General features: G+C 36.4%; 5 protein-coding genes and 1 long non-coding RNA gene across 7 annotated transcripts; 2 read left to right on the forward strand and 4 right to left on the reverse strand.

Annotated features, from left to right (window-relative positions):
* Window positions 1–2,188: 2,188 nt before the first annotated feature.
* LOC141594111 (heat shock 70 kDa protein 18-like) lies at window positions 2,189–4,895 on the forward strand. The gene is made up of 2 exons (XM_074414304.1): window positions 2,189–2,468; window positions 2,924–4,895. The coding sequence occupies exons 1-2, from the start codon at window positions 2,216–2,218 to the stop codon at window positions 4,618–4,620; spliced, it is 1,950 nt and encodes a 649-aa protein (XP_074270405.1). The 5' UTR covers window positions 2,189–2,215; the 3' UTR covers window positions 4,621–4,895.
* A 1,849-nt stretch (window positions 4,896–6,744) lies between these two features.
* On the reverse strand, window positions 6,745–9,364 carry LOC141596377 (heat shock 70 kDa protein 18-like). Its single transcript, XM_074416508.1, has 2 exons — window positions 9,056–9,364; window positions 6,745–8,625 (listed from the first exon to the last, which is right to left on the reverse strand). The coding sequence occupies exons 1-2, from the start codon at window positions 9,303–9,305 to the stop codon at window positions 6,929–6,931; spliced, it is 1,947 nt and encodes a 648-aa protein (XP_074272609.1). The 5' UTR covers window positions 9,306–9,364; the 3' UTR covers window positions 6,745–6,928.
* A 5,825-nt stretch (window positions 9,365–15,189) lies between these two features.
* On the reverse strand, window positions 15,190–16,961 carry LOC141596378 (heat shock cognate 70 kDa protein-like). Its single transcript, XM_074416509.1, has one exon. The coding sequence runs from the start codon at window positions 16,954–16,956 to the stop codon at window positions 15,253–15,255; it is 1,704 nt and encodes a 567-aa protein (XP_074272610.1). The 5' UTR covers window positions 16,957–16,961; the 3' UTR covers window positions 15,190–15,252.
* A 2,539-nt stretch (window positions 16,962–19,500) lies between these two features.
* LOC141596379 (uncharacterized) lies at window positions 19,501–22,176 on the forward strand. 2 transcript variants are annotated; one of them, XM_074416510.1, is made up of 4 exons: window positions 19,501–19,677; window positions 19,770–19,821; window positions 20,961–21,383; window positions 21,505–22,176. In XM_074416510.1, exons 3-4 carry the CDS (start codon window positions 21,024–21,026, stop codon window positions 22,021–22,023), a joined length of 879 nt encoding a protein of 292 aa, XP_074272611.1. In that variant the 5' UTR covers window positions 19,501–19,677; window positions 19,770–19,821; window positions 20,961–21,023; the 3' UTR covers window positions 22,024–22,176. The 2 variants fall into 2 exon arrangements, with proteins under 2 accessions (XP_074272611.1, XP_074272612.1); XM_074416511.1 differs by having other exon boundaries at window positions 19,502–19,677; window positions 20,968–21,383.
* A 64-nt stretch (window positions 22,177–22,240) lies between these two features.
* On the reverse strand, window positions 22,241–22,755 carry LOC141594112 (uncharacterized). Its single transcript, XR_012522008.1, has 3 exons — window positions 22,701–22,755; window positions 22,502–22,602; window positions 22,241–22,413 (listed from the first exon to the last, which is right to left on the reverse strand). It is a non-coding gene; the product is annotated as an uncharacterized LOC141594112 (long non-coding RNA).
* A 667-nt stretch (window positions 22,756–23,422) lies between these two features.
* On the reverse strand, window positions 23,423–26,516 carry LOC141594666 (putative transcription elongation factor SPT5 homolog 2). Its single transcript, XM_074414667.1, has 6 exons — window positions 26,339–26,516; window positions 24,608–24,894; window positions 24,210–24,518; window positions 24,032–24,115; window positions 23,676–23,945; window positions 23,423–23,599 (listed from the first exon to the last, which is right to left on the reverse strand). The coding sequence occupies exons 1-6, from the start codon at window positions 26,514–26,516 to the stop codon at window positions 23,423–23,425; spliced, it is 1,305 nt and encodes a 434-aa protein (XP_074270768.1).
* Window positions 26,517–26,801: the final 285 nt, after the last annotated feature.

The raw sequence follows: 26,801 nt of genomic DNA on the forward strand, positions 1-26,801 counted from the left end.
AGAGGGAACAGGGGAGTCTATCGCTGAACGAAAACTATAGCGTAAATCGTAACTCATGTCTATTTATATAGACAATGACATAAAAACTGTACGACCGCAAGCAAACACCATATTCAGCGTATTGTGAAAAGCTCTCAACATATCTAAACTAAGAAATCATAAATGCAAATCCAGTAGAATATTTTTAATGTACTTGAAAAGGAGGTAGTCGACACTCGACATACAATTACCGAGTACATATATTAGTGAGACTTGATTTGTCCGCTGAACGACGTTTAGTCCTTAGTTCTCTGGCCACACCATAGTCGTCACTCGTCAACATCCAAACAAATAATACGCGTACATATATCTTCGAGAGATAAATTACTAAAAATTAACGATCAAAGTAAACAGTAAAACGACAATAATTTCGAGGAAGAATTACCAGAGAGTTATGTATATAGTAAAGAGTTGTGGAGCACAGACAACAAAACGGAAAAGAACATCGACATCTTAAGTAAAGACAATAACTTCTTGGGCAACTTTAAGCTGAAATCGATCTCATTTATAAAACAGCTTTCCAGCAATGTAATCTTTCTAATGCAGCCATAATTCAATCATAGTTCATGCACTATGATTGAACTATGTTTCGATAAAGCAATTAGCCCTCCTTGAATTTTCGGTTTGTTGTTAGCTCACAAAGGCTCTGTTTGGTAGCGCATTTCAGGTACTTTTTTTTTTTTTTATCGAAGTAGCTTTTTTGACAAAAAATTCAGGTAGCTTATTTTCTTGAACGCGTTTGGCAAGTAGCATTTTATAGCAAAAAAGGTACCTGATTATATTTTGCTTACCTTTTTTACCCTTCAACTTTTTATATATTACTCCAATATTTTTATTTTTTATATTATATGATCTCAAATAAACCGAATTAAATAGTTTCTACGGAAATGAAAAGCGTCTGTGATAATATCAATACTTTAATTCAGGGTGCAATTTAATTAACTATTTTTATGTATGGTTTAATAGAAAACTTACTTTGTATCCATAAAATACATTTTTTGATGATATACTGTTTGATATATTTTGTTTTTACGTTATCGTGACATTTTAATTATTGTTTCCGTCATTTTGAAACATGTTGAAGATTTGTGCAATTATAGTAAAAAAAGAAATTACATTTTCTTCTAATTACTAACAATGTCAACGACATAACACAACAATAATAACAAAAACATAAATGACAACAATAATAAGCCATGTCCTTTTACGTCATTTGACCAAATATCAGCTACCTTTTCAGCTAGTCTTCCAAACAGTTTTAATAAAAATCAGTTACCTTTTCAGGTAACTTTTCAGCTAGTTTTACCAAACGGAGCCAACGACTATTAGGCTAGCTGAATCCTACTTAATGTTTGTAAATAAATAATACTCCCTCCGTCTGGATGTAAAGGACAACAATTGACTGAGACACCCAAAATGGGGTAGGACAACAAATGACCGGGACTTGATCTTTGATTAACAAGAACCGGTTCTTACTTTTCACCCAACAAAAGCTTAACACATTATATGGAATATAATCATACCATTTAATATAGTCAAATGACATAACAGCTATAAAGCTCTTTGCCCGTTAGAATGATTTAAGGCCATTATAACATCACCATAGTTACCAATATTTACTAAGATGATTAAAGAGGATTGATTCACCATATTAATGGTGTAATAATCATCGTACACAATGTCAATTTACTCCTAGAAACAATATTAAATACTTGATCAAATATAAAACTTTTGGTTACCCACTAAACAATGTAGCAACTTAAATTCATGTGAATTGCAAAATGGGTATGTTGTTTGGTTACCCCAATTCACATGAATTGGAAGTTCCCATGAATTCCAATTCCTCCACAATGGAGGAAGTTGCTTACCTAGGTCCCCCTAGGTAACTTAGAATGCCTACATGAATTGCACTTCCTCCATGGCAACCAAACAATTTTTTGCAATTCACATGAATTCCAAATTCACATGTTTTATGACTTCCTAACAATACAAATTCCTATATGCAACCAAACGACCCTTAATCTTTAATTCTTAAATCACAAAATTTTTAAAATAATTTCCTCAATTCTTTGATTCCAGATCAAATTCTAAGAGGTAAAACCCATTAAAAAACCCTCGGAATAAGCGAACCTGAAAACTCGAACAATAGTTAAACCAAAAATTAAGTTGAAAAAAAATGTATTCCTGGCTCTCAACTCTGTTCAAGAAGACACCTACGGGTAGAGCACGAAAGGAGCCTGGAATTGGAATCGATCTAGGGACTACTTACTCATGTGTCGGGGTCTGGCAGCATGGCCGTGTCGAGATCATCACCAATGAATTGGGTAACCGTACGACACCGTCTTGGGTCGCTTTCACTCAAACTCGCCGCCTAATTGGCGAAGCTGCTAAGAATCAGGCCGCCATGAATTCTGCCAACACTATCTTTGGTTTGTTCCTTGCTTTACCTCTTTCACTCAAAATAATTGATCTGTTTGTACAAGGAATATCATTATCAATATTTAATAAACAATCTTACATAGTTACGTTATTTGTTAGTAGTAACGGAACCAGGATTTAAACCTAGACATGGTGTCAATTACCGAGTAGTAACAAGAGTCGAAGATTTAAAGTAAGAGTTTCTATTTTTAATCCGTTCATTCCCGTGAATCCTTCCTTCCTTCCCCTAAGAACTGAATGGTGCATATGAGCATGAAATATTATCTGTTGTTAGTGGAGATTCGGGATTTCGATAAGTACATGATTTTTAATGAATCTAGAATTGTAGGGTTGGTTTGAGTTATAATACTACCCACCTATTGTAGATGAGTTGAATCTAGAATTGTGTGAGAAGAGACAACGAGATTGCAAATTTGACGATATTTAACTTTGATTCTGATGACAGATGCAAAGAGACTCATAGGCAGGAAATTCGATGAGCCGACAATTCAGAATGACATGAAGCTCTGGCCGTTTAAAGTCATTGGCGCTAATGATAATAACCCTGCATTTGTTGTCACCTACAAGGATGAAGAGAAGCATTTTTCGCCTGTAGAAATATCGTCGATGATTCTAGTGAAGATGAAAGAGACTGCCGAAACATATCTGGGAAAACAAGTTAAGGATGCTGTTATAACTGTCCCTGCTTACTTCAATGATGCACAACGTCAGGCGACTAAAGATGCCGGAGTCATTGCTGGGCTCAATGTTTTACGCATCATTAATGAGCCAACGGCAGCAGCCATTGCCTATGGTCTCGATAAGAAGCTTACCAAATACAATAATAAGGCGACAAAAAATATATTGGTGTTTGATCTTGGTGGTGGGACCTTTGATGTCTCTATTGTGTCCGTCCGAAAGGATGCTTTTGAGGTGAAAGCTGTGAGTGGCGATACCCACCTTGGCGGAGGTGATTTTGACACGAGACTAGTTGCCAATTTTGTGGCCGAGTTTGAGAGAAAACATAATAAGAAGTTGGGTGACAATCCTAGGGCTTTAGGGCGGTTGAGAGTTGCGTGCGAGAGGGCTAAGAGGAACCTTTCTTCGCAAACTGAGGCTTCGATTGAGATCGATTGTCTCATCGATGGGATAGACTTCTGTTCAACAATAACGCGAGCACGGTTTGAGAACTTGAATATTGATTTGTTCGAGAAATGTTTAGAACCCGTGGAAGATTGTCTAAAGGCCGCTAAAATGAGGAAAACCGATGTACATGATATTGTGCTTGTGGGCGGGTCAACTCGAATCCCAAACGTACAAGAATTGTTGCAAGATTACTTTAATGGAAAAGAGCTATGTAGAAGTATCAACGCAGACGAGGCGGTTGCCTATGGAGCCGCTTCTCATGCTGCAATCTTAGCGGGTTTTGGCGATCAACAGGATACCGTGCTTGTCGATGTTACTCCTTTATCACTTGGTGTTGAGCTTCATGATAAATCCTTTAGAATTGTTATTCCTCGAAATACAACCATTCCAGCTAAGATGTTTACTGTTCTAGCAACAGTACTTGATAACCAAGTGACAGTAAATTTTCTTGTCTATGAGGGTGAGAGATTCATAGCGAAAGACAACAACTTCTTGGGCAAGTTTGAGCTGAACAACATACCACCACGACCTAAGGGCAAGGCTGAGTTCGATGTCTGCTTTGAGATTGATTCTGATGGTATTCTGACCGTGTCAGCTACGCTAGTCGGCTCCAATAATAAGAACCAGATTACTATTACGGAGCACAGTGGAAGGCTAACAAAGGAGGAGATCGATAGAATGGTGGCAGAGAGTGAAATGTATAAAACTCAAGATGAGGAGTATAAAAGGGTAGTTAAGGCCAAGAGTACCTTAGAGAGTTATATCGAGGAAATTTGGAAGATGATGAGACGGTGTCACGATATTATTGACGAGAAGGACATAAAATTGATGAGCGAAGCTACTCAGCGGACTATGGGATGGTTGGATTGGAATCATCTTTGTGACGATGCATCTATGTTCGATCAAAAGAAGGATGAGCTCGAGAGCGTGTGCGGTGATTTTGTGAGGAAGATGCATGACAATGTGTATATGGATGGGTGTAAGAGTAAGGTATCTGAATTGAACGATGTTGATTGAGGTTAGATTTTGAGTTACCTTGGTTACTTAGGTTTGTGCAAGTTGACGTCATACCCCTCTGAAGACAAGTATATCACTCTTAAGAATAAAACGGGTTTAATAATACCCTACTTAAGATCGACGGGTTTAATAATATCACTCTTAAGAATAAAACAGGTTTGTGCAAGTTGACGTTAGATTTTTTTTTGTTTTGTTTTATCCATTCTCTTTGACCGGTCATAATATTAAGACGGATATGCCGGTCTTAAATGAGAATTTGCGGTCTATTTAAGAAATTGTATGCTTTGCTAGTCTGCTTTCTGCTGTTGTTTTCTCAATTGCCCCGGTTTGTTTCCGCCCCGGTTAGAGACCGGACCCCTGTCCACCGGGGAATTGCCCCAGCTTCGCATACTTCATTTTTGCTCGGGTCTTTATATCTTTTGACGATTATTTTGTTTAGATTCTCGTACTTGTCCGAAAAGGTGCCTCAAGTGATGTCCAAAAAGTTAGTTCGGCCATACGATATATCAATATTAATAGCCAATATGATCATCGTGAGAGGTAGCATATATGATGTCCTGTTACGATAGTTGGAAAAAATAAAATTCTTTATATTTATATCAAATCAGTAATATGTCGAACACAAATCCTACCGTTTCCGTCTTAATTTTTACGTAACAAATAATTTAGTTTTAACTGTTGATCGAGTTTTCAGGTTTGCTTTTAGCAAGGGGTTTTTTCTGTTTTATACCTAGTAGAATTTGATCCTGTATCAAATTCCATCGAAAAAAGAATAGAAAAAATTATTTAGAAATTAGAAAATGAAGTAACAAAAAATTCTCTCAACAAAATTACTTTAGTAATGCCCATTTGCAACTTATCAAGCTACTTCGTCATAGAACTCCTACTTAGGCAACGTTGTCGAAGATATACGGAGCCTACTAATCGTTTTGATAACAGTTTATTTTGCTTTGGTAATAAAGAGTCGAGGACGACAATGCCTATGAAAAAGAGGGGGTTAATTAGGTGCGTGCCCAATTAAAATTTTAGGCTTGAATTAAGCTTCTCTAAAAATTTGGACAATAGACTAAACTGATATAGACAATACTTTAAATGATAAAGGTGTTTATGCATACTTAGAACTAATTGAGTTAAAGTATACAAACATGGATTCTGGTCAGTATATGTCAAAGTGGGTCGACTGTTGAACAAAACAGATTTGTACGAATGAAAGAGTATTTTTCATCACTTAGCAATGAAGATCTGTGTATGCTTAAATCTTAGCTAATAGTAAGTGTCGGAGAATTGATTGTATTATTGTTAGTGGTAAAAATAAAGAAAAAGTATTACGCATCTGAGGTAGTACGTCAGACCTTGTAATTTTTGAGCATATACACAATTTTTCTGAGCATATTACCATTTATAAATATAGTTTTTGATCAATATTATATTTTTTAGTGTAATGTTTTAGTAAATGTGCCCAAAAACTTTATATTAAAGCAAAACTCAAAAACTTAAAATAAAACTCAGAAAATAAAAATAAGAGGTATTTACTCAGATGTATAGTCTATGAACTGGTAAAAATATTAGTTGTGGGTTAATCCCATTACTTTTATATTATTTGTACCAAAAACCCAACCTCGACAACACACACAATTTGAGGGTATTATATGTAAGTTATTTTTTTGTTCTTGGCTCAATTTTTTCATTTTCTCTCATTTTTTGTTGTATTGTTGCTCTTATTTCTCCTTAATAGGTTTATATCGAAAAGGTCTTAGTTCATGAGACTTGGGATTCGGGTATTAGAAGCTAATCCTGTAATGCTCGAATCCTCATCTCTTTTCTCTTTTGTTCTACGAAGCACTTCCTCCGTTCCGGTGTCAATTATTGTCCTTTGGTTTTGTCACAAAGACCAAGTAAAAAGGAGGGGGTCAATTGTTAAATGACAAGTCGATTAAATTGAGTGTGAACGATCAAATTACTTATCAAATACATTCCTAAAATAGAAAGGACAATAATTGAGTGAGACACCCAAAATAAAATAGGACAACAAATAACCGGGACAGAAGGAGTATTATTTACATAAGATTGAGCTAGTCTTTTGTGAGTAAACAACAATCCGAAAATTCGAGGAGCTCTGATTGCTTTAACCAAAGTGTGTCTGAACTATGATCGAACTATGGTTGCATTCGAAACATTTTATACCTTGCCGGAAAACTGTTTTCTAATTCGAAACTATGAACTGAAACGTGTAATTACTTCAATAGTTCATACTAATTAATTGAAATACAACGATCGGAAGAAAAAGAGTAAACCTCAAAATCCGATCTCAATCAACATCGTTCAACTCCAAGACATTACTCTTATTCCCTTTGTTTTCCACGCAAGCATGCATCTTTCTCAAAAAACCGCCGCAAACCCTCTCGAGCTCATCCTTCTTTTGATCGAATATAGTCGCATCATCGCAAAGATGATTCCAGTCCAACCATCCCACGGTCTGCTGAGTAACCTCAGTTATCAATCTCATGTCCTTCTCGTCAATCATATCGTTACACCGTCTCATCATCTTCCTGATTTCCTCGATATAACTCTCTAAGGTATTCTTGGCGTTAACTACCCTTTTATACTCCTCGTCGTGAGTTTTATACATTTCACTCTCTGCCACCATTCTATCGATCTCGTCCTTTGTTAGCCTTCCACTGTGCTCCGTAATAGTAATCTGGTTCTTATTATTGGAGCCCCGTAGAGTAGCTGACACGGTCAGAATACCATCAGCATCGATCTCAAACCAGACATCGAACTTAGCCTCGCGCTTAGGTTGTGGTGGTATGTTGTTCAGCTCAAACTTGCCCAAGAAGTTGTTGTCTTTGGCTATGAATCTCTCACCCTCATAGACAGGAAAATTTACTGTCACTTGGTTATCAATTGCTGTTTGTATACCACAAAACATCTTAGCTGGAATGGTTGTATTTCGAGGAATAACAACTCTCAAAGATTTATTATAAACCCCAATACCAAGTGATAAAGGAGTAACGTCGACAAGCACGGTATCCTTTTGATCGCCAACACCCGCTAAGATTGCAGCATGAGAAGCGGCTCCATAGGCAACCGCCTCGTCTGCGTTGATACTTCTGCACAACTCTTTTCCATCAAAGTAATCTTGCAACAATTGTTGTATCTTTGGGATTCGAGTTGACCCGCCCACAAGCACAATATCATGTACATCGGTTTTCCTCATTTTAGCGGCCTTTAGACAATCTTCCACGGGTTCTAAACATTTCTCGAACAAATCAATATTGAAGTTCTCAAACCGTGCACGCGTTATTGTTGAACAAAAGTCTATCCCATCGATGAGACAATCGATCTCAATCGAAGCGTCAGTTTGCGAAGAAAGGTTCCTCTTAGCCCTCTCGCACGCAGCTCTCAACCTCCCTAAAGCCCTAGGATTATCACCCAACTTCTTATTATGTTTCCTCTCAAACTCGGCCACAAAATTGGCAACAAGTCTCGTGTCAAAATCACCTCCGCCAAGGTGGGTATCGCCACTCACCGCTTTCACCTCAAAAGCATCCTTTCGGATGGACACAATAGAGACATCAAAGGTCCCACCACCAAGATCAAACACCAATATATTCTTTGTCGACCTATCACTGTATTCGGTAAGCTTCTTATCGAGACCATAGGCAATGGCAGCTGCCGTTGGCTCATTAATGATGCGTAAAACATTGAGCCCAGCAATGACTCCGGCATCTTTAGTCGCCTGACGTTGTGCATCATTGAAGTAAGCAGGGACAGTTACAACAGCATCCTTGACTTGTTTGCCCAAATATGTTTCCGCGGTCTCTTTCATCTTTGCTAGAATCATCGACGATATTTCTTCAGGCGAAAACTGCTTCTCTTCATCCTTGTAGGTGACAACAAATGCAGGGTTATTATCATTAATGTCAATGACTTTAAAAGGCCAGAGCTTCATGTCATTCTGAACTGTCGGCTCATCGAATTTCCTGCCTATGAGTCTCTTTGCATCTGTCATCAGAATCAAAGTTAAATATCGTCAAATTTGCAATCTCGTTACACAATTCTAGATTCAACCCATCTACAATAGGTGGGTAGCATTATAACCCAAACCAACCCAACAATTCTAGATTCATTAAAAATCATGTACTTATCGAAATCCCGAATCTCCACTAACAACAGATAGTATTTCTTGGGGGAAAGAAGGATTCACGGGAATGAACGGATTAAAAATAGAAACTTTTACTTTAAATCTTCGACTATTGTTACTACTCGGTAATTGACACCATGTCTAGGTTTAAATCCTGGTTCCGTTACTACTAACAAATAACGTAACTATGTAAGATTGTTTATTAAATATTGATAATGATATTCCTTGTACAAACAGATCAATTATTTTGAGTGAAAGAGGTAAACAAAAGAGTTAAAGCAAGGAACAAACCAAATATAGTGTTGGCAGAATTCATGGCAGCCTGGTTCTTAGCAGCTTCGCCAATAAGGCGGCGAGATTGAGTGAAAGCGACCCAAGACGGTGTCGTACGGTTACCCAATTCATTGGCGATGATCTCGACGCGGCCATGCTGCCAGACCCCGACACATGAGTAAGTAGTCCCTAGATCGATTCCGATTCCAGGTGTCGTCTTCCACAATTCCTCTCCTTTACTCAACAGAGTTGAGAGCGAGGAATTCATCTTTTTTATCAACTTAATTTTTGCGTAACTAATATTTTTTGGTTTTAAGTGTTGTTCGAGTTTCCAGGTTTCCTTATAGCTAGGGTTTTTTAATGGGTTTTGGGATGTTGTTGTTACGGTCGTGTTAAATATTGTCGACACTTTTACTAATTATCGTCGACAATTAATACATCTTTCCAATTTTGCTCCCCATTAACTTCCCCTTGTCTCTCTCTAATCTTTCTAAAACAAAAAAAAAAGGGTTTTTCGAAAAAATTCGTAATTTAATTTACGAACTTTTCGATTAAAATGGTTTTAAACATACGGTAACAACGATCAAGTTATTAACGGTTTTAAAAATATTTTCGTCCAGAGACCTAAGTCTGGACGAAAAAAAATTTCGGTTGGACAAAAATGTTTTTCGTCCGAAAAAAGAAAAAAAAAATTAAAATAATAAAAAGAAAAAATTCCGGACGAAAATATTTTTCGTCTGGACGAAAATGTTTTTCGTCCGTAAAAAAATCATTTTCTGACTGAGATTAATTTTTGGCGCGGTAATCGATAATCGCTAATTCATTCTAACAATAACGATTCTATTTTAAACCACCTAAAACTACTAACTAATTACAATTTTTTAAAAAATTAAACTAGTTTAGATTACTTGTCGTCGATTCCTTGAATTTGGTGGTGGAATTGAAGCGGTGGTGACGGAAATGTCGTACTTGAAAAAAGATACTCCCTCCTATTCACCATTTTCTTCCCTATTTCCTTAAACGGATTATTCAAGTTTTCTTCCCCTTTCCTTTTTTGGAAAACTTTTACTCTTAGGCATCGTTTGGTTGCCCATTGGAATACAACTTCATAGGAAAATAGAATTCATGGGAATTAAGTTCCCGCATGAAATTCCTAGGATTTTAACAAATCCGTTTGGTTACCTATATAGGAATTCAACTCCATGGGAGTTTGCAATTACCTAGGGGGGCCTAGGTAATCCAACTCCTCCATTATGTGGGAGTTGGAAACTCCTTGGAATATTGAATTCCAACACTTTGCCAAAAAATGGGCAACCAAACAAGTCTTTATTTTGCAATTCATGGGATTTTCCAACTCCCATGATTTACAAGGGACAACCAAACGAGCTCTTATTTTATTCATTCCTCTCTCCTATCACCAAACCCCACTCAACTCACAATTCCTTATTTAATTCTTATTTATTTCTTCCTCTCTTCTATCACCAAACCCCACCCAACTCACAATTTCTTGTTTAATTCCTATTTACTAGTTTGAAAGCCCGTGCGATGCACGGGGCTCCCATTAGGATCATTTTTAACAATGTGCATGTTGAATCAATACATTGTCATGGTATGATAGTAGAAGTCATCTATATTAAAAAAGAAAAAGCCCAACTATGTTGAAAATAGGAACACGCAAAATCTTGAGGTTGATTTAATTAATTGTTGATGTATGTCCGTCCCTTTAACATAAAAGTTACTCCCTTTAATATTAATTACATCAGTTGTACAACATCCAAAGGCACGGTTGTATTATGTAGTTACATATTTTTATTATTGCATGCACCATCATTTTTTAGTTAATATAGAATGCTATTGCCAAAAATGTGATTTAATTCCCCAAATATGAACACATGGTAGCTCAGGCGGACCTTTGCTTTATGAGATTCACAAATTAGATTACCCTACAACATCTACCATTATATTTTAGTCTCTAAGCATATGACGATGTAAAACTAAATGGTGGTACGCAAAATAACTTGTATCTCAATATAAGTTGTTTTTTACTATCTACAACTAAGACTGGTTGTTTCCTATTAGCTTCATGCAAAATATAAAATATGACACCTAATTTGGTAGATGTGTGAAAAAAAAAATTGTAACCTATATTTTTCGTGTGGCCCTAGTATACTTGTTGTTTATCATCAATATAGAACACTAATCACTCGTAGATGTTGTTCTTAATGTTGTTACATACGTAAAGGTAGTAGCCATGACTAAGATTGGTTGCGGCAGATAACTTCAACATGATTAAGTGACTGTCCCTGACTCTTATTTATCGTCGTGGCATAGCATGACCTCAATGGATGTTGTCTCCGCTAGCACGAAAGAGATTTTTGTATCCAAAGAAGTCATCATTATCCCAATAATTATCGCAAAACAGAAAGTAACACATTGCCTAAACCACTTTAATTATCTTAAAATCTGCTAATTACCAAACACCCTTTTCTAATTATGTTGATTTGTTTGATAGTTACACCCGCAACTGAAATCTGCCAACCGTATTCTGCTAATGTTATCCGCTATCATAAATCTGTTTCTGCTGTTTACCAAATATGGCCAAACTTTGGTGATATAATATTGGATTGGATTGTATATAATTTATACTATTTCTCTATATATTTATCAAACTCCATATGACTGGGGAGGTATAAAAATAGTACAACACCATATGACGTTAGTGAAAAATGTACACAATTAAATAGAAAAATAATAAACACGAGATGGGCCTGGCCTTACCCGCGGTGGAGGAGAGATGTCTAACTCACAAGCCCAAGAATGCTCTTATCTCCCAAAACCAATTGGCAATGGGAGAAACACCCCTAGGCCTTATAAGATAGACAATCTCTTTCTTTTTCACCGATGTGGGACTCACAAGTGGATTTATACTCCAACAAAAAAGAAAATACTTAATTCAAACTCCTCTTAAATAAAAGGTTTCATAAACTCTCAAAAAAACCATTGACCTTTACCTGCATAATCGTGTTAAACACTAAATTGGGGGGAAAAAATCGTCAACACATCGCCAACATACCCATTCACATTAAGAACTCAGTACATTAATATTTGGGTTAATATGCGTACCAAAAAAAATGGGTTAATATAATTTCATTCATGACTATGTGTCAATTCTTTAACCTTCAAATATAAAGAAAAACAAAATTTCGATAACAATATAAACATAAACTAATGGATGTTAATATGAGTTAACGATTTTAATAACGCTAATGATTTTAGGGGTCGTTTGATTCCCTACTTATGAATGGATTCGATTGGAATGAGAAATATGTGATTCAAATTTCATACATTTTATCAAAACATATTTAGTTCATTAGAAAAATAAAGATAAAGGAATGAAGTTTGAATCCATGGAATGAGGTGGGTATGAGATAATTCCATTCCAATATGCCAAACCAATTACTAAAATGAGTAGAATTCACAATTCATGGGCTATACAACCAATTGTATATGTTGTACGGTGTAAAATTTAAGTTTTGTGATAAAGTATCCGAGCTTTTATGTTAAAAAATATGAGCTTTATTAGATATTTGCATGCGTTAACAATTGGGGCACCTCCCATGTGCTTCCCACTCACCTCTCAATGGGTATTTTGTGAGAGGAAACGGTATCCGTCACAAGCTTGTGACGGATATCGCCCGTCTTCAATGAGATTTTGTGTAACAATTATGTTACATGTTTAGTCAATTGATTCATACTCTTTGAATACTCTTTGAACGTAGATAGCCATAGCCCATACGCCCCCGTACACACGCGTTGTACCTATAGAATAGTATCTGTAGAATAATCACACGTAAAAAATTGGTAAGAGATATTAATAGAACCAAATAGAAATAGTAAAAATAGTAAACTCTAATAACAATTTGTGAAATACTAAAGGTAGGGAGGGGCAGGCAATAAAACAATCAACTTGAACGTAGTGTTGCTACACCTATAATAATGCTATATATAGTTAGCGCATATAAAGTTTTGTATGTCTTTCTCTAATCTAAACAATTAGAAGTCGAGTAACAAATAAATTCATCCATAATATTGATCTTTATCTTATAAATTATGTATATTGATTTATTTATTAGATTTGTTTCTAAATCTACTCTTATTAGGATTTCTACAAAAATTGGACTCTCTAATATCGCTCGAAAAGTTTCTGCTTTATATATATGTATTGATTCATTCATCTCTCCTATCACTAAACCCCACCCAACTCACACAATTCATACTTTATTCTCTTCCTAAAATCTTGTGCCCATAACAAAGGGGAACAAAATGGAGAATAGGAGGGAGTATTAAAATATGGAAAGTTTAGAGTGAAGGGTAGATTAGGAAAGTCATTAAAAAATGTCGACGATAATTAGTAAAATGTCGACGACGTTTAGCAGGTTGGTTGTTAAATAGCATATTGGCCGGTTTTTAGCATATTCATGGGTTTTGGCATGTTTGACCAATCAGTATGCTAATTTTAGTGCTTCAGCATATTTGGGGTCAATATGCTGTTTTATGATATGATGCTTACCCTAGCATTAGCATATTGTAAAATAGGAAATTTTGCTCCATTTTACAAAGAAAGCTAATAATATATTAATCGTAATTGTCAATTATCACACTCAAATTAATTCTGCTAATTATAATATGTTAGTCAAATAAACCTTCTGATAAAATATATCATTTGTAATTTGTTTAAGCTGAAATTAATTCGTTGTTTTACCAAATAGAGCCTTTATCTTTCCCTCAAAAAAAAATAGAGCCTTTATCCATTACTCCGTAGAATTTGATCTGGAATAAACTAATAGAGGAAATTATTTCGAAATGGAAAATGAAAGGGCGCCACCGGGTGACACTCAATTTGGACGCCACCACCTTCTCACATGGGGTGTGTGGGGACCCCTTCAATAAAGAATGGACACTGAATGGTTGTGAGAAGGTGACACCCAATTTAGGCGTCACCCGGTAGCGCCCTATTCGAAATTAGTGTAGATTCTCTACTCCGTATCTTTCATGTAATACTCCATAATCTAAAAATATATCGATATTTGAAATTAATTTAAATTTGATAAGTTAATGGCATTTTATTTGTAATAAATCTAACCGAATCAAATACTCTAAAAAAAATTACTACTTACCTTCAAAAAAAAATTACTACTTAGATTTATATCAAAAAAGGTCTAAGCTCAGCACGCCTGCTAAAAGCAACCCGACTCGAAAAGGCTGACCCTACACCTGAAATTGGCCCAAACTACATCACCCGAATGTGATCGGAAACCTGAATTGACCCGACCCAGCCCGAAAATGTCCCGAGCTTTTTTGTCCCGTAACTGACCCGGCCCGGCCCGAGCCGAAAATGACCCGATTCGAAACCACTCAATCCTTATATGACCCAATACGAAACCATCAACCCGATAAAACATAACCCTAATTGAACCGAAAAGACTATGACTATTTTCTCTCGTATTCATTGACCTGACCCAAAATAACCCGACCCACTTGACCCGAAAAAGACTCGATCAACCAACTCGAAATAGACCCGAAACCCAAAATGACCCAACGACCTGACCCGAATTAACCCGAAATCTACGAGAGACCTGAACTGACTCGACCCGAACCCGACCCGATTGACCCGTTTACCAGGTCTTAGGCTCAGTAATTGTGCTCATCTCTTTTGTACTACTTCCTCCATCCCGGGCATTTGTTGTCCTATTCCATTTTGGGTGTCTCAGTCGATTGATGTCCTTTGTATTTTAGAATTGCATTTGATGAGCAATTTGATCATTCACATTTAATTTGGTCCATTTGTCATCTTATAATCTACACCCTCCTCTTTCCTTGGTTTTTGTGCCAAAATCAAAGGACAACAATTGACCGGGAGAGATGGGTATTATTTATTTACAAACATTAATTAGGATTCGGCTAGCCTAGTAGTCTTTGTGAGCTAACAATAAACCGAAAACTCAAGGAGGGCTAATTGCTTTATCGAAACATAGTTCAATCATAGTGCATGAACTATGATTGAATTATGGCTGCATTAGAAAGATTACATTGCTGGAAAGCTGTTTCAGAATTCGAAACTATGATATCAATTGAAATACAGTACAATGATATCGATTTCGTTTTACTCCGAGACCTTTCTATTCTAGGTCATGTTGTAACCGCAAAATCGAATCTCAATCAACATCGTTTAACTCTGAGACCTTACTCTTACGCCCTTTCTTATCCACGCTAGCATGCATCTTTCTCAAAAACCCACCGCAAACACTCTCGAGCTCATCCTTCTTTTGGTCGAAAATAGATGCATCGTCACAAATATGATTCCAATCCAACCATCCCATGGTCCGCTGAGTAGCCTCGGTCATCAATCTCATGTCCTTCTCTTTAATCATATCGTGACACCGTCTCATCATCTTCATAACCTCCTCGATGTAACTCTCTAAGGTATTCTTGGCCTTAACTACCCTTTTATACTCCTCGTCATGAGTTTTATACATAGCACTTTCCTCCACCATTCTATCGATCTCGTCCTTTGTTAGCCTTCCACTATGCTCCGTAATAGTAATCTGATTCTTATTATTGGAGCCATGTAGAGTAGCTGACACGGTCAGAATACCATCAGCGTCGATCTCAAAGCAGACATGGAACTTAGCCTCGCCCTTAGGTCGTGGTGGTATGTTGTTCAGCTTAAACATGCCCAAGAAATTGTTGTCTTTCGCTATGAATCTCTCACCCTCATAGACTTTGAAAGGCACTGTAACTTGGTTATCATACGATGTTTTCAGACCACCAAACATCTTAGCGGGAATGGTGGTATTCCGAGGAATAAAAACTTTCAAGGATTTATCATGAAGCCCAATACCAAGTGATAAAGGAGTTACATCGACAAGCACGGTATCCTTCTGATCGCCAACACCCGCTATGATTGCAGCATGAGAGGCGGCTCCATAGGCAACCGCCTCGTCTGCGTTGATACTTCTACATAGCTCTTTTCCATTAAAGTATTCTTGCAACAATTCTTGTACTTTAGGGATTCGAGTTGACCCGCCCACAAGCACAATATCGTGTACATCGGTTTTCCTCATTTTAGCGGCCTTTAGACAATCTTCAACGGGTTCTAAACATTTCTCGAACAAATCAATATTCAAGTTCTCAAACCGTGCACGCGTTATTGTTGAACAGAAGTCTATCCCATCGATGAGACAATCGATTTCAATCGAAGCCTCAGTTTGCGAAGAAAGGTTCCTCTTAGCCCTTTCGCACGCAGCTCTCAACCTCCCTAAGGCCTTAGGATTGTCGTGCAACTTCTTATTATGTTTTCTCTCAAACTCGGCCACGAGATGGCCCACTAGTCTCGTGTCAAAATCACCTCCACCAAGGTGGGTATCGCCACTCACGGCTTTAACCTCGAATACATCCTTTCGGACGGACACAATAGAGACATCAAAGGTTCCACCACCAAGATCAAACACCAATATATTCTTTGTCGATCTATTATTGTATTTGGTAAGCTTCTTATCGAGACCATAGGCAATGGCAGCTGCCGTTGGCTCATTAATGATGCGTAAAACCTTGAGCCCAGCAATGACTCCGGCATCTTTAGTCGCCTGACGTTGTGCATCATTGAAGTAAGCAGGGACAGTTACAACAGCATCCTTAACTTCTTTTCCCAGATATGTTTCGGCGATCTCTTTCATCTTGACTAGAATCATTGACGATATTTCTTCGGGGGAAAAATGCTTCTCTTCATCCTTGTAAGTTACAGCGAATACAGGGTTGTTATCATTAGTGTCAACGACTTTAAACGGCCAGAGCTTCATGTCATTCTGAACTGTTGGGTCATTGAATTTTCTGCCAATAAGTCGCTTTGCATCTGTCATCGAAAATCAAAATTATCCAGGCCATGAGTATTCTAGACTCGTTACGTAAATTACGCTTAAAACGTATGTACTCCCTCCGTTCCGGTCATTTGTTGTCCTTTGGCTTTGGCAAAAAGACCAATAAAAGAGGAATGGGCCAATTACAAAATGACAAGTGGAACAAATTGAGTGTGAATGATCAAATTGCTCATCAAATTCATTCTTAAAATAGAAAAGGCAACAATTCACTAAGACACCCCAATATGGAAAAGGACAACAAATGACCGCGTGACAGATGGAGTATGTAAAAAGAAATCAGTAGAGAACACACCAAATATAGTGCTCGTAGGGTTCATGGCAGCCTGGTTCTTAGCAGCTTCCCCAATAAGACGGTGAGTTTGGGTAAAAGCAACCCAAGACGGTGTGGTACGGTTACCCAATTCATTGGTAATGATCTCAACACGACCATGTTGCCAGACCCCGACACATGAGTAAGTAGTCCCTAGATCGATTCCAATTCCCGGCTGTTTTCGTACACGTCGCGTAGTTGTAATTGTCTTCTTCCACCAGCTCTCTCCTTTCTTCCTTAGAGTTGAGAGTGAGGAATTCATCGTCTCTTTCACTTCAACTTACGTTTTACGTATTTTTGCTTTTAACAAGATTATAATTGGCTTTATGTATGTAAATCAGTGTATATAAGGATGGTAATCATGGTATATATATACTCGTATAAGAATAAGAGCTTTGGTTTGGGTTAGTAATCCTATATTCCTATCCACGGTAGAATAGAGGAATTTGGAGGGGGGAAAACAATTAAAATTTAATAATTTATTTAGTCATAAATTGGAAAGTTGGAACAATTTGGAAAAAAAACACATGACTTCCCTTTATTAAAATTGATGGATTATTTTGGATGTCAATATGATCTACTAAATTTTAACGATAGCTGCGGGAGTAGTGAAACTAACAATAATAGTAAGGAGAATTGTCAAAGTAACAGTGTATTAGTAACGGTAGGGTTAGTTGATGTGTCTCATAATTTGGTTGATACTCCCTCTGTCCTGGTCAATTGTTGTCCTTTGATTTTGGCAAAAAGACCAAGGAAAGATAAGGGTAAATTACTAAATGACAAGTGGAACAAATTGAGTGTGAATGATCAAATTGCTCATCAATTTCATTCTCAAAATAGAAAGGACAACAATTGACTGAGACACCCAAAATAAAAAAGGATAACAAATGACCGGGATAGAGGGAATATATCTTAATCATAATATTAAAAAAGTCATAATGAGTAATTAAAGTAATAGTCGTAGGAACGGGTGGTGAGATTAATAAGTTATAACACCGGGAGTGGTGGAAGTAATAATAGTAACAATAAGAGCAATTTGTGTAAAAGCAAAACAATAGCAATATAAGTAGTGAGTGTGTCTTATAATTGGATTAATATATCTTGATCAAAATTTCAAGAAATAGTATACAAAAATGAATTATAAATGGTAAATGTACGAACTATGAAAATCAACGAAATTCTATTATACACAAAATAAAATTTTATAGTTAAACTAAAATAGCTCAGGCGAGACCGTCCATCAAAACTAGTATATCTTGCTTAAACCCCTCATTTGTCTATAGCAAGATCGACCTTCACCTAATATATCCTTACTAAACATCCCCTATATACTAAATGAATAGGAAAAACTCAAAGTTTTCCCGCCTAAAATATTCCCCTATTTTGATATAATCTCTTATTTTCTTTCCTATTTCAATATAGTTCCATATTTAAAATTTGTTCTAAGTTTTTTTATGATAAAAATTTCGTTCTCGGTAAGATAAGTTATAGCTAAAAGATATGCTAAAAACGTTAAAAAATAACGAATTGTCAATTGACACTATAAATTGTCAATTGGCACTCTATAAATATAGTATGTTAAAAGGTAAAATTCTATAAAAATCGTGCATACAGTGCACGGGGCCTATACTAGTTAAGCATAAATTCACAAGTCAAAGATATTAAGAGCTATACACCAGCACCAATGACAATAGATCTTTCTTAAAATCGTCTTAACTTAAAACCTTTCACAATTTTCTTTATTTTCACATCTATTTTAATCGGGTGTAAGAGCGCCTCTTAAGTAAAAGACAATCTTAAACAAGAAATGATGCATTAATAAAAGTATAAAATAAAACCATTATACAGTGAAAACCGGCTTTAAACACCCCATTTATTACTATCTCCAAGACTCCGATTAGTTCGACTTAGTTCAAGTCAATTCACGTGGCACCTCATGAGGTTTGTTACTCGATCATCTTTACGAGAATTACATTTGAAAACAAGCAATGATCAATAATAAACCATTCAGAGGGACCGGGTATCACATACGAAATGGCAAATCTTAAGTATACCATGTGAATTTGTGTAAATTCAACTCAATTTATGTGAATAGAGTTTCGGTCCAAAAGAAGAGGCCTTGGGCCCTTGACCCAATTCCAACTCCAATTCCAACTCGACTGCAAATTCCCAATTCCCAATTTCCAATTTCCAAAACAGCTCCAATGAAATTTCACAATTCCAGCCCAGAATATCAATCACGCTCCTTATGCTCTCTTCTCTCTCTTCAATTTCCAGTCTCATTGATTTTGCATGCCATGGAAATTCTATGGTTTCATAACTAACTTAAACTTCAACTTGCCTCCACCTAATTTTTAGGGTTTTTTCTTTTCAATTCTTTTCCTTACACTTTAGTGAGTATCATCAATTGAATTGAAATTACAACTTTGATTTTAATCTGCAATTACTCCGTATTATTTATTAATTTCACCCACTTTTCATGCAGGTTTTTTTGTTCTGTTCTTTTGCATTAGCTTTCTTTTTCTGTCAATTTTAAGGTATGTGTTGGTCGTTTTTCTTTTTTTTGTTATTTGTTCACTCTTTCATTTTACCTAATTTTTGCTATGATCAAGAAATAAAGAAATATTAATCACATTTTAGTAGGAGAAAATATTTCAATTGTTTGCTTGAGAAATAGATTTATATCGAAAACGTCTTAGTCCAGTCGTTGCAATATAGGTTTAGTGTATTATGGGTTACAAGTTCGAATCCCCTCGCCCTTTGTATTGGTGTATTATACATTTATACCGACCTTGTGCTTCATTTTACGCCTGATCAGAAAAATCGAATCTTTAGAATTTGCCTTTGGTTGATTGAGGGTAAAATAAGAATATTGACAGTTCACCTAAGTGAAGGAAATGGAAAAAAAAAAAAATTCTTGAGAAATACTCCCTCTGTCCCGGTCATTTGTTCTTCTTTGGTTTTGGCATAAAGATCAAGTAAAGAGGAAAGGGTCAATTACTAAATGACAAGTGGCCAAATTGACTGTGAATGACCAAATTGTTCATCAAATGCATTCCTAAAATAGAAAGGACAACCATTGACTGAGATACCTAAAAATGGAAATGCTCAACAAATGACCGTGACCGAGGGAGTATTAAGTTTGCAAAGTTTCCAAATTCTTTCCATGGCATGACTGGCTTTTGATGGTCATCTTACCTCCCGTCTAACCGGAATCTAGACTTGTTATAATGCTAGTAAACTTGAGGGACCCTTGCTGTGTACCTTTCTTGGATTTCGTCTTTTATGTTGAGTTAGTTTACTCATAGATGTTGAGAACCTTGCATCAACTGTAAATACTATTGGGTAAAAACAATTTCACAACAATCTGAATATTTGTGGAGAATGATAGCTTTTACCAAAGTCTGTCTGAAATATGATGGAACTACTGATGCATTACTGCATTAGAAAGATTATATGAACCAAGGTCTGTACTGTAAGTCGGCTGGGTCTTTGCTCGTCGACTTCTACTGTGAATTACCGGAGTAGGCTTAGGCAATTATACTTTGGGTCAGATTATATGTTGCTACTGTTAATGTTTAGCTGTTCGTGCTTTGCAGTTTCATTACGTTTCTGCTAGCATGATTACTGTACTTACTCTACCAAGGCAGTAGCATAGTGGCTTACATTTCTCTAGACTGCAGGTGGATTTTGAGAAAGGAAAGGAGTTTACAGTAGCAGTAAAGTCCGTAAACTACTAATGAATAACAGAGGGAAAGGTACTGCAGCGCCTATGCAGACTAAAAAGAGGAGCTACATTTCTTGGACCATGCAAATGGATAAGATTATGATTGACATATTGCATAATCAAATGAAAGAAGGGAACAAGGCTGATGGTGAACGGAAACCACGAGCTTACCAAGCCGTAGCAGATGAGATAAGGACCCAATTGGGCATCTCTATCACTGTGGAACATGTGAGGAACCGAATCAAATCTTGGAAGAAGCATTATGCTGTTATAAGTTATATTCGTGCTTTCACGAATTTTAAATGGGATGAGGACATGAAGATGATCGTCGTTACCACAGATGATTTGGCACAATGGACAAAATTTATTGTGGTAGAAATTTATTTTTTCTTTTTTTAATCTCCTTCGTAAACAAAGTTTAACCCTGTTTGTTGTATATTTTTGGTTTATCGATCCATGATGCGATTTTCGTCTCCAATTGTTTGATTGTCAGGATCACCCAAATGCAGCTGGTTACCGAAATAAGCCAATAGAGCACTGGGACGACATATGCACTTTTTGCGGCCCAGATCAATCTGTGGATGATCAAGCGGTCAACAATCAATTGGTGGATGATCAAGTTGTGGACAATCTAGCCGTGGTTAATGGAGTAGAGATGCATGATGAGGTTGCCGAAGCTATGGATGAAGAATTGCAAAGTGACGGAGGTAGTTCAACTAAGGCAATATCGTCTTCAGGGTCTAAGAAACAAAAACGAGACCATTTGGCTGATGCCATCATCAACTTTGCAGGATGCTTTAACGATTATCTTCAAAGTAAGACTAAGGAGGTTCTGAAACCCTCGCCCAAAGAAGTTTATGAAGTTGTGAAAAACATCAAAGGTATTGGTCGGCGTGAAATCTTGAAGGCGACTAAAAAACTTATGGATGGACCCGTCAATTATTTTGAGATGCTCCAAATCCTCCCGGAAGACGAAAAATTAGAGTGGATTTTAGTCTGTCTCTATGGTTAGTGACTTAGTTTCTAGTACTATACAAGTTAGATAAAATTGTTAGTTGTTTATGTTGATGGTTTCGCATTGGTTAGTATCAGTAGTTCAGTACTTAGTTTAATGAACTCAAAACATTAATTAGAAATATATTCCATAATCATTATTTATTCCTTAATTTACAAGTTCTCCAAATATCATTTCGAAATTGAAATTCCGAATTGAATTTTAAGAAGTCCGAACTAAGTCTGTGGAAATGTTATCAACTACAGTACTACTTAAAAGGAAATATAAATAAGTTGATATCTTGTTGCTGAGGCTATGGAGTAGGTGTGAGACGAGCCGGGCTTGCGAATGAAAATGGATTCCAGTGTCCGAAAGCAGGCGCAATAGAACTGTGGTGAACTGGTGTAGCTGCAAAAGTTTCAAGGGAAATGAGAAAACGTAATTTAAATGTATTCATAATATTATAATAAGCATCAATAGGGATTAATTAGCATACATTGGCGAGGAGTTCGCCATGGTGTTTCGCCTCCCATAGAATGCATTGGTGTTCGAGGATACAAAGGTGTCTCGCTTCCTTGCCTGTCCTGCTGCATATTCCTGTAATGTTGAATAGAATACATCAGAAATCATTATTTGAAGAAGAAATTGCATAAAATGAAGATGAAATAGTTAAAAGTATTTAGTATTTTGCTTACCAGTTGGTGTTTGACACAGGCAAATTATCCGAGATATGGCTGCGGTCAACTGCAAACATGAAATCGGTTTTTTAGAACTGGACATTTTATTTTAAGCTTTTGAGGGTTTTGTATAAATTCGCGAGTAATGGTGATATTTGATATAGCAAACTTGCCTGTAATTACTTTCATTTGAGCTTGTAACTCAACCCTTATATTATGTCCGTTAACACCTTTAACACATCCACGATATCCTCTGTACGGGCCTTGGGTTATTTTGACAAGTTTGCCTATCATCGAATCCTGTCTTTTTGAAAATCGCCCTGTTGATCAACAATGTCGGGCACATTAAACTCGAATTTTTTAGGATGAACCAAAATCGAAAGGTAAGCGATATTCTTGGGACAAAGGGACTGTACCTGTTGAAAAAGTTTGAGGTCCAGAAGGTGGCCTGCTGGCAGGTGCAAGGTGAGGTATATGTCTAGTGTTTACGGAGTTGGGCTACACGTAATTATGTAAACGAGTCAGAAAGGTGAAATTGATAACGACAACAGTATTACCCCAGTGCATATGTGATTTGAACTTACAGGTTTCTCCTGATTTCCAGAAGCAACACCGACGGAGCTACTCTCTGATACTTCTACAGATTTTACAGCTTGGCTTGAAAGCACTGTAATCTGCAAACATAGTAAACCAGTGTTAGAGCATACACCCGCTATATAACTGTGCTCAGTAAAACCGTGTCAAGTGATTGTAAGGCTTGCCTGGTCCTTTGTTGCATCAGAAAGAATAATAAGCTTGTTTCCATTGACTTTAATTACCATACCAGTTGTGCCTTCATGAATACCATTTACTATCTTCACTTGACACCCAGCTTCAAAATGCTTAACTAGCTCGGTTTTACGCACTGTAATGGTTTTCTGCCACCAAAATGAAAGTATTAGACAGGAAAGTATATTATTTCAGGAGTACAGTGGAACTAAGTAAAAATCTCACCAGAGGGATCTTGACATTAGGTTTGATATGAACGAAATCGCCCTCTACATACTCAACTTTACATGCCACATTCTTCAGTTCGCCTTTCAATGTCATAACAGTATCCCCCCTTTCAAAGCACTCTTGGTATTTCCTGTTGAACAGAGTTGCCAGCTCTTCATCACGTTCTCCAATTTCTCGAAAGTTTTCAATTTCTTCCATACTCGGTTTTAGATCACCTGTGGTAACTGAACTCAAGGCCACTGTCTTGTAAAAGCTATTTATACCTTCCTGAACAAATAAAGCACAATACCTTCAATTCTCGGACTTCTTACATTCATTACAGAAGGAAAAAGGACTGATATGATAAATCATACCAGCTTATCGTCCAAAGATATTGCGCTCATCTTAGGAGCAACTTTCACAGTCACTTTGAGTGCTACATGATCAATGTCAACAACCTAGAAACAAGCAAACACCACTGGTAAGAGTACGGCGAAGAAGAACCAATTATTATATTCATGAAGAAAATTACTGTATTTGAATTATGCAGACCTTAGCAAGGCTGCCTTTGTAGTTTGATCGCTTCAGTCTAACCCAGTCACCAATCGAAACATTGACGACTCTTTTAGTCTCTACTAAGAGGACATTGCTCATCTCTTTCAACGGCACCATTGATATATTTTTGGAGAAGATATGACGCATCCCCTTACAAGCCTCCTTTACATCGGCTTCTTTGTAAGCTTCGACATAAATATAATTCTGCAAATGATCAAGAGCGATAGCTGATAGAATACGCATTTCAGAACCCTTGTCCACTGATTTCTGCATAAGTGATGCTGCAACTTCCTTTTCATGTCCAGGCTGTCACACAAATTCAACACATATATGTTACTTCGACACTAACATCGCAATTTTGTAAACAAAGAGGCGTTGATTAATTAGGAAATTACCAAGCATTTAACCATCCAGAGCTTAGGATCATAAACTGATGGTAAAAGGGACTGCTGCTCAACTGCAGTTGTTTCGTCGTCAAAATCCGCCTCACATTCTGCTGCAGCTCTAGAGTATCGTTCATTCACCATTTTCTCCATGGTTTCGACATCAACCTCTTCATCATCCTCGTATGTCCTACGTACCACAGGTGGACGAGGTGGTCTGTGACGAACCTCCCTTTCTTCATAATCCTCTGGGATTTCCCCTTCCTCTTCCTCTTCCTCTCCATCGTCAACAAAGAAGCCTACAAATTCATTATATCATACGAAAATTAATACTTCCTCCATTTTATTCAATTCTATACGTTTGCTATTTGAGCACTATTCATAAATTGGGAGAATCTTTGATACAACTTATAATATATAGTACAAAAGATAGTCATTTGAGATCTTGTTTAAATTGTCTTATCGAGTACATTGTGCATTTCAATTTTTTATAATTATTAATACGTAGCTAAAGATATGAACGAAAGAAAACGAGAATTGATATACGTGTATAAAGCAAATGTATAGAATCAAATAAAATGAAGGAAATATTAGTCAGTACTCATTAGCCATATCTTAGCTCAAATTTGTTAACCTAATCGAAATCGAAAGTAGTTGTAATAGAGTTTTGATCTTTAACTTCATAAACAATTTTTATAACTAAGTAATCATCTTATAATTGACACAACCCATCCGTAATCATAGTCCAAATAGCTCAAGTGTTGCAAGTAACGAAGAATTTTCAATGTCCTAAAGATCAATTATGTAGCAGATTTTTTTTTTTTTTTTTTTTAAAACAGCATAATTTCCGTCAGTTTATAGCTTCGAAATGAACTCAATTTGTACAATGTCCTTAAAATCAATTATGTAGCAGATTATTAGCAAAGCCACATTTTGTACTCCCTCCGTCCAAAAACTAGTTGCTAAATTAATAAGTGATTTTATAATAATTTTGTGTAAATAAATACCCATAAATAAATACTTAATTCGTCTTAATCATTTATTTTTAAAGGGTATTTAAATTGATAAGAAATAATTTCACTTTAAAAAAAAAAAGTCAACAAATAATTAGCACTGATAAACTATAAAAGGTAAAAGGAAAATCGAGTTTTGTTACAAGGTTATCTTAAAATCCACCTATTATACTTATAAAATTATTTTAATAAATTAATACGTAGTGTAATTAGCATAAAAAGTTACATAAAATCGCTTTAAAAAGGTTTTATCGTGAAAAAAAATGCTCACTAGGCAAATCTCCTTTTTACCGGATGTTTTTTATAAACAAACAAATTATGTTAGACGGTTTATTTCTGTAAAAAAATATTATTCCTTTATTATTGATGATAAATAAGTTTTTTTTTTAACATGATCATGTTATAAAGTGAGACCGTCTCACCCCAATTTAAACACCGAATTTTTTTAAAATAAAAATAAAGGCAACGAGGGTACTTTAGTCATTTAAAATAACTTAACTTAAGCGGGTAACCGTCAAGTCCGCATTTCGAACCGTAAATTCCGTCCCCAACTTAACAACTTTAACACGTAACCCCCCACGGCCCACCCACACACAAACTCTAAAAAAAGAATAAAATATTAAATTCCACAAAAAACCTTCTTTAAATAATAACCATCCAACCCTTCCCAAATTCCACCCCGCACAAAACAGAAACCCTAAAAAAAAACAGAGAGAGGAAGCAAACATACCATCTTCATTCCCATCGCCGTAATCTTCCTCATCTTCATCATCAGAAGCTTCAACAGCAAATTCATCAACAAACTTACTCAATTTTTTACGCCTCTCATCCATCATCTCTTCTTCTTCATCCTCTTCTTCATCACGCCTTCTCTTCTCCTGGTTCTTCTTCCCTCCTCCTCTTCCCATCTTCACACAACAATTTCTTCGAATTTGAGAGAATTCTTGTGAATGAATTATGAATTGTGAATTGTGAATCAAGATGTGGGGGATTTATAGGTATTTATAGTGGGCTTTCGATGGATTGAGGAGATTCGGGCGATTTGAACCGTTGGATTTTTGGTTTGGGTTAAATTGGATCGTTGGATTGATTGTGTTTGAGTCGGTTTCTTTGATTTTTTTGGGTTTTTTTTGGCTGCCATTTTTACGCTATCTTCTTCGTCTTCCTCCGTATTTTTTCTGTATTTTTTTTAT

Source organism: Silene latifolia, chromosome 8 (assembly GCF_048544455.1).
Source record: "Silene latifolia isolate original U9 population chromosome 8, ASM4854445v1, whole genome shotgun sequence".
Taxonomy (NCBI): Eukaryota; Viridiplantae; Streptophyta; class Magnoliopsida; order Caryophyllales; family Caryophyllaceae; genus Silene; species Silene latifolia.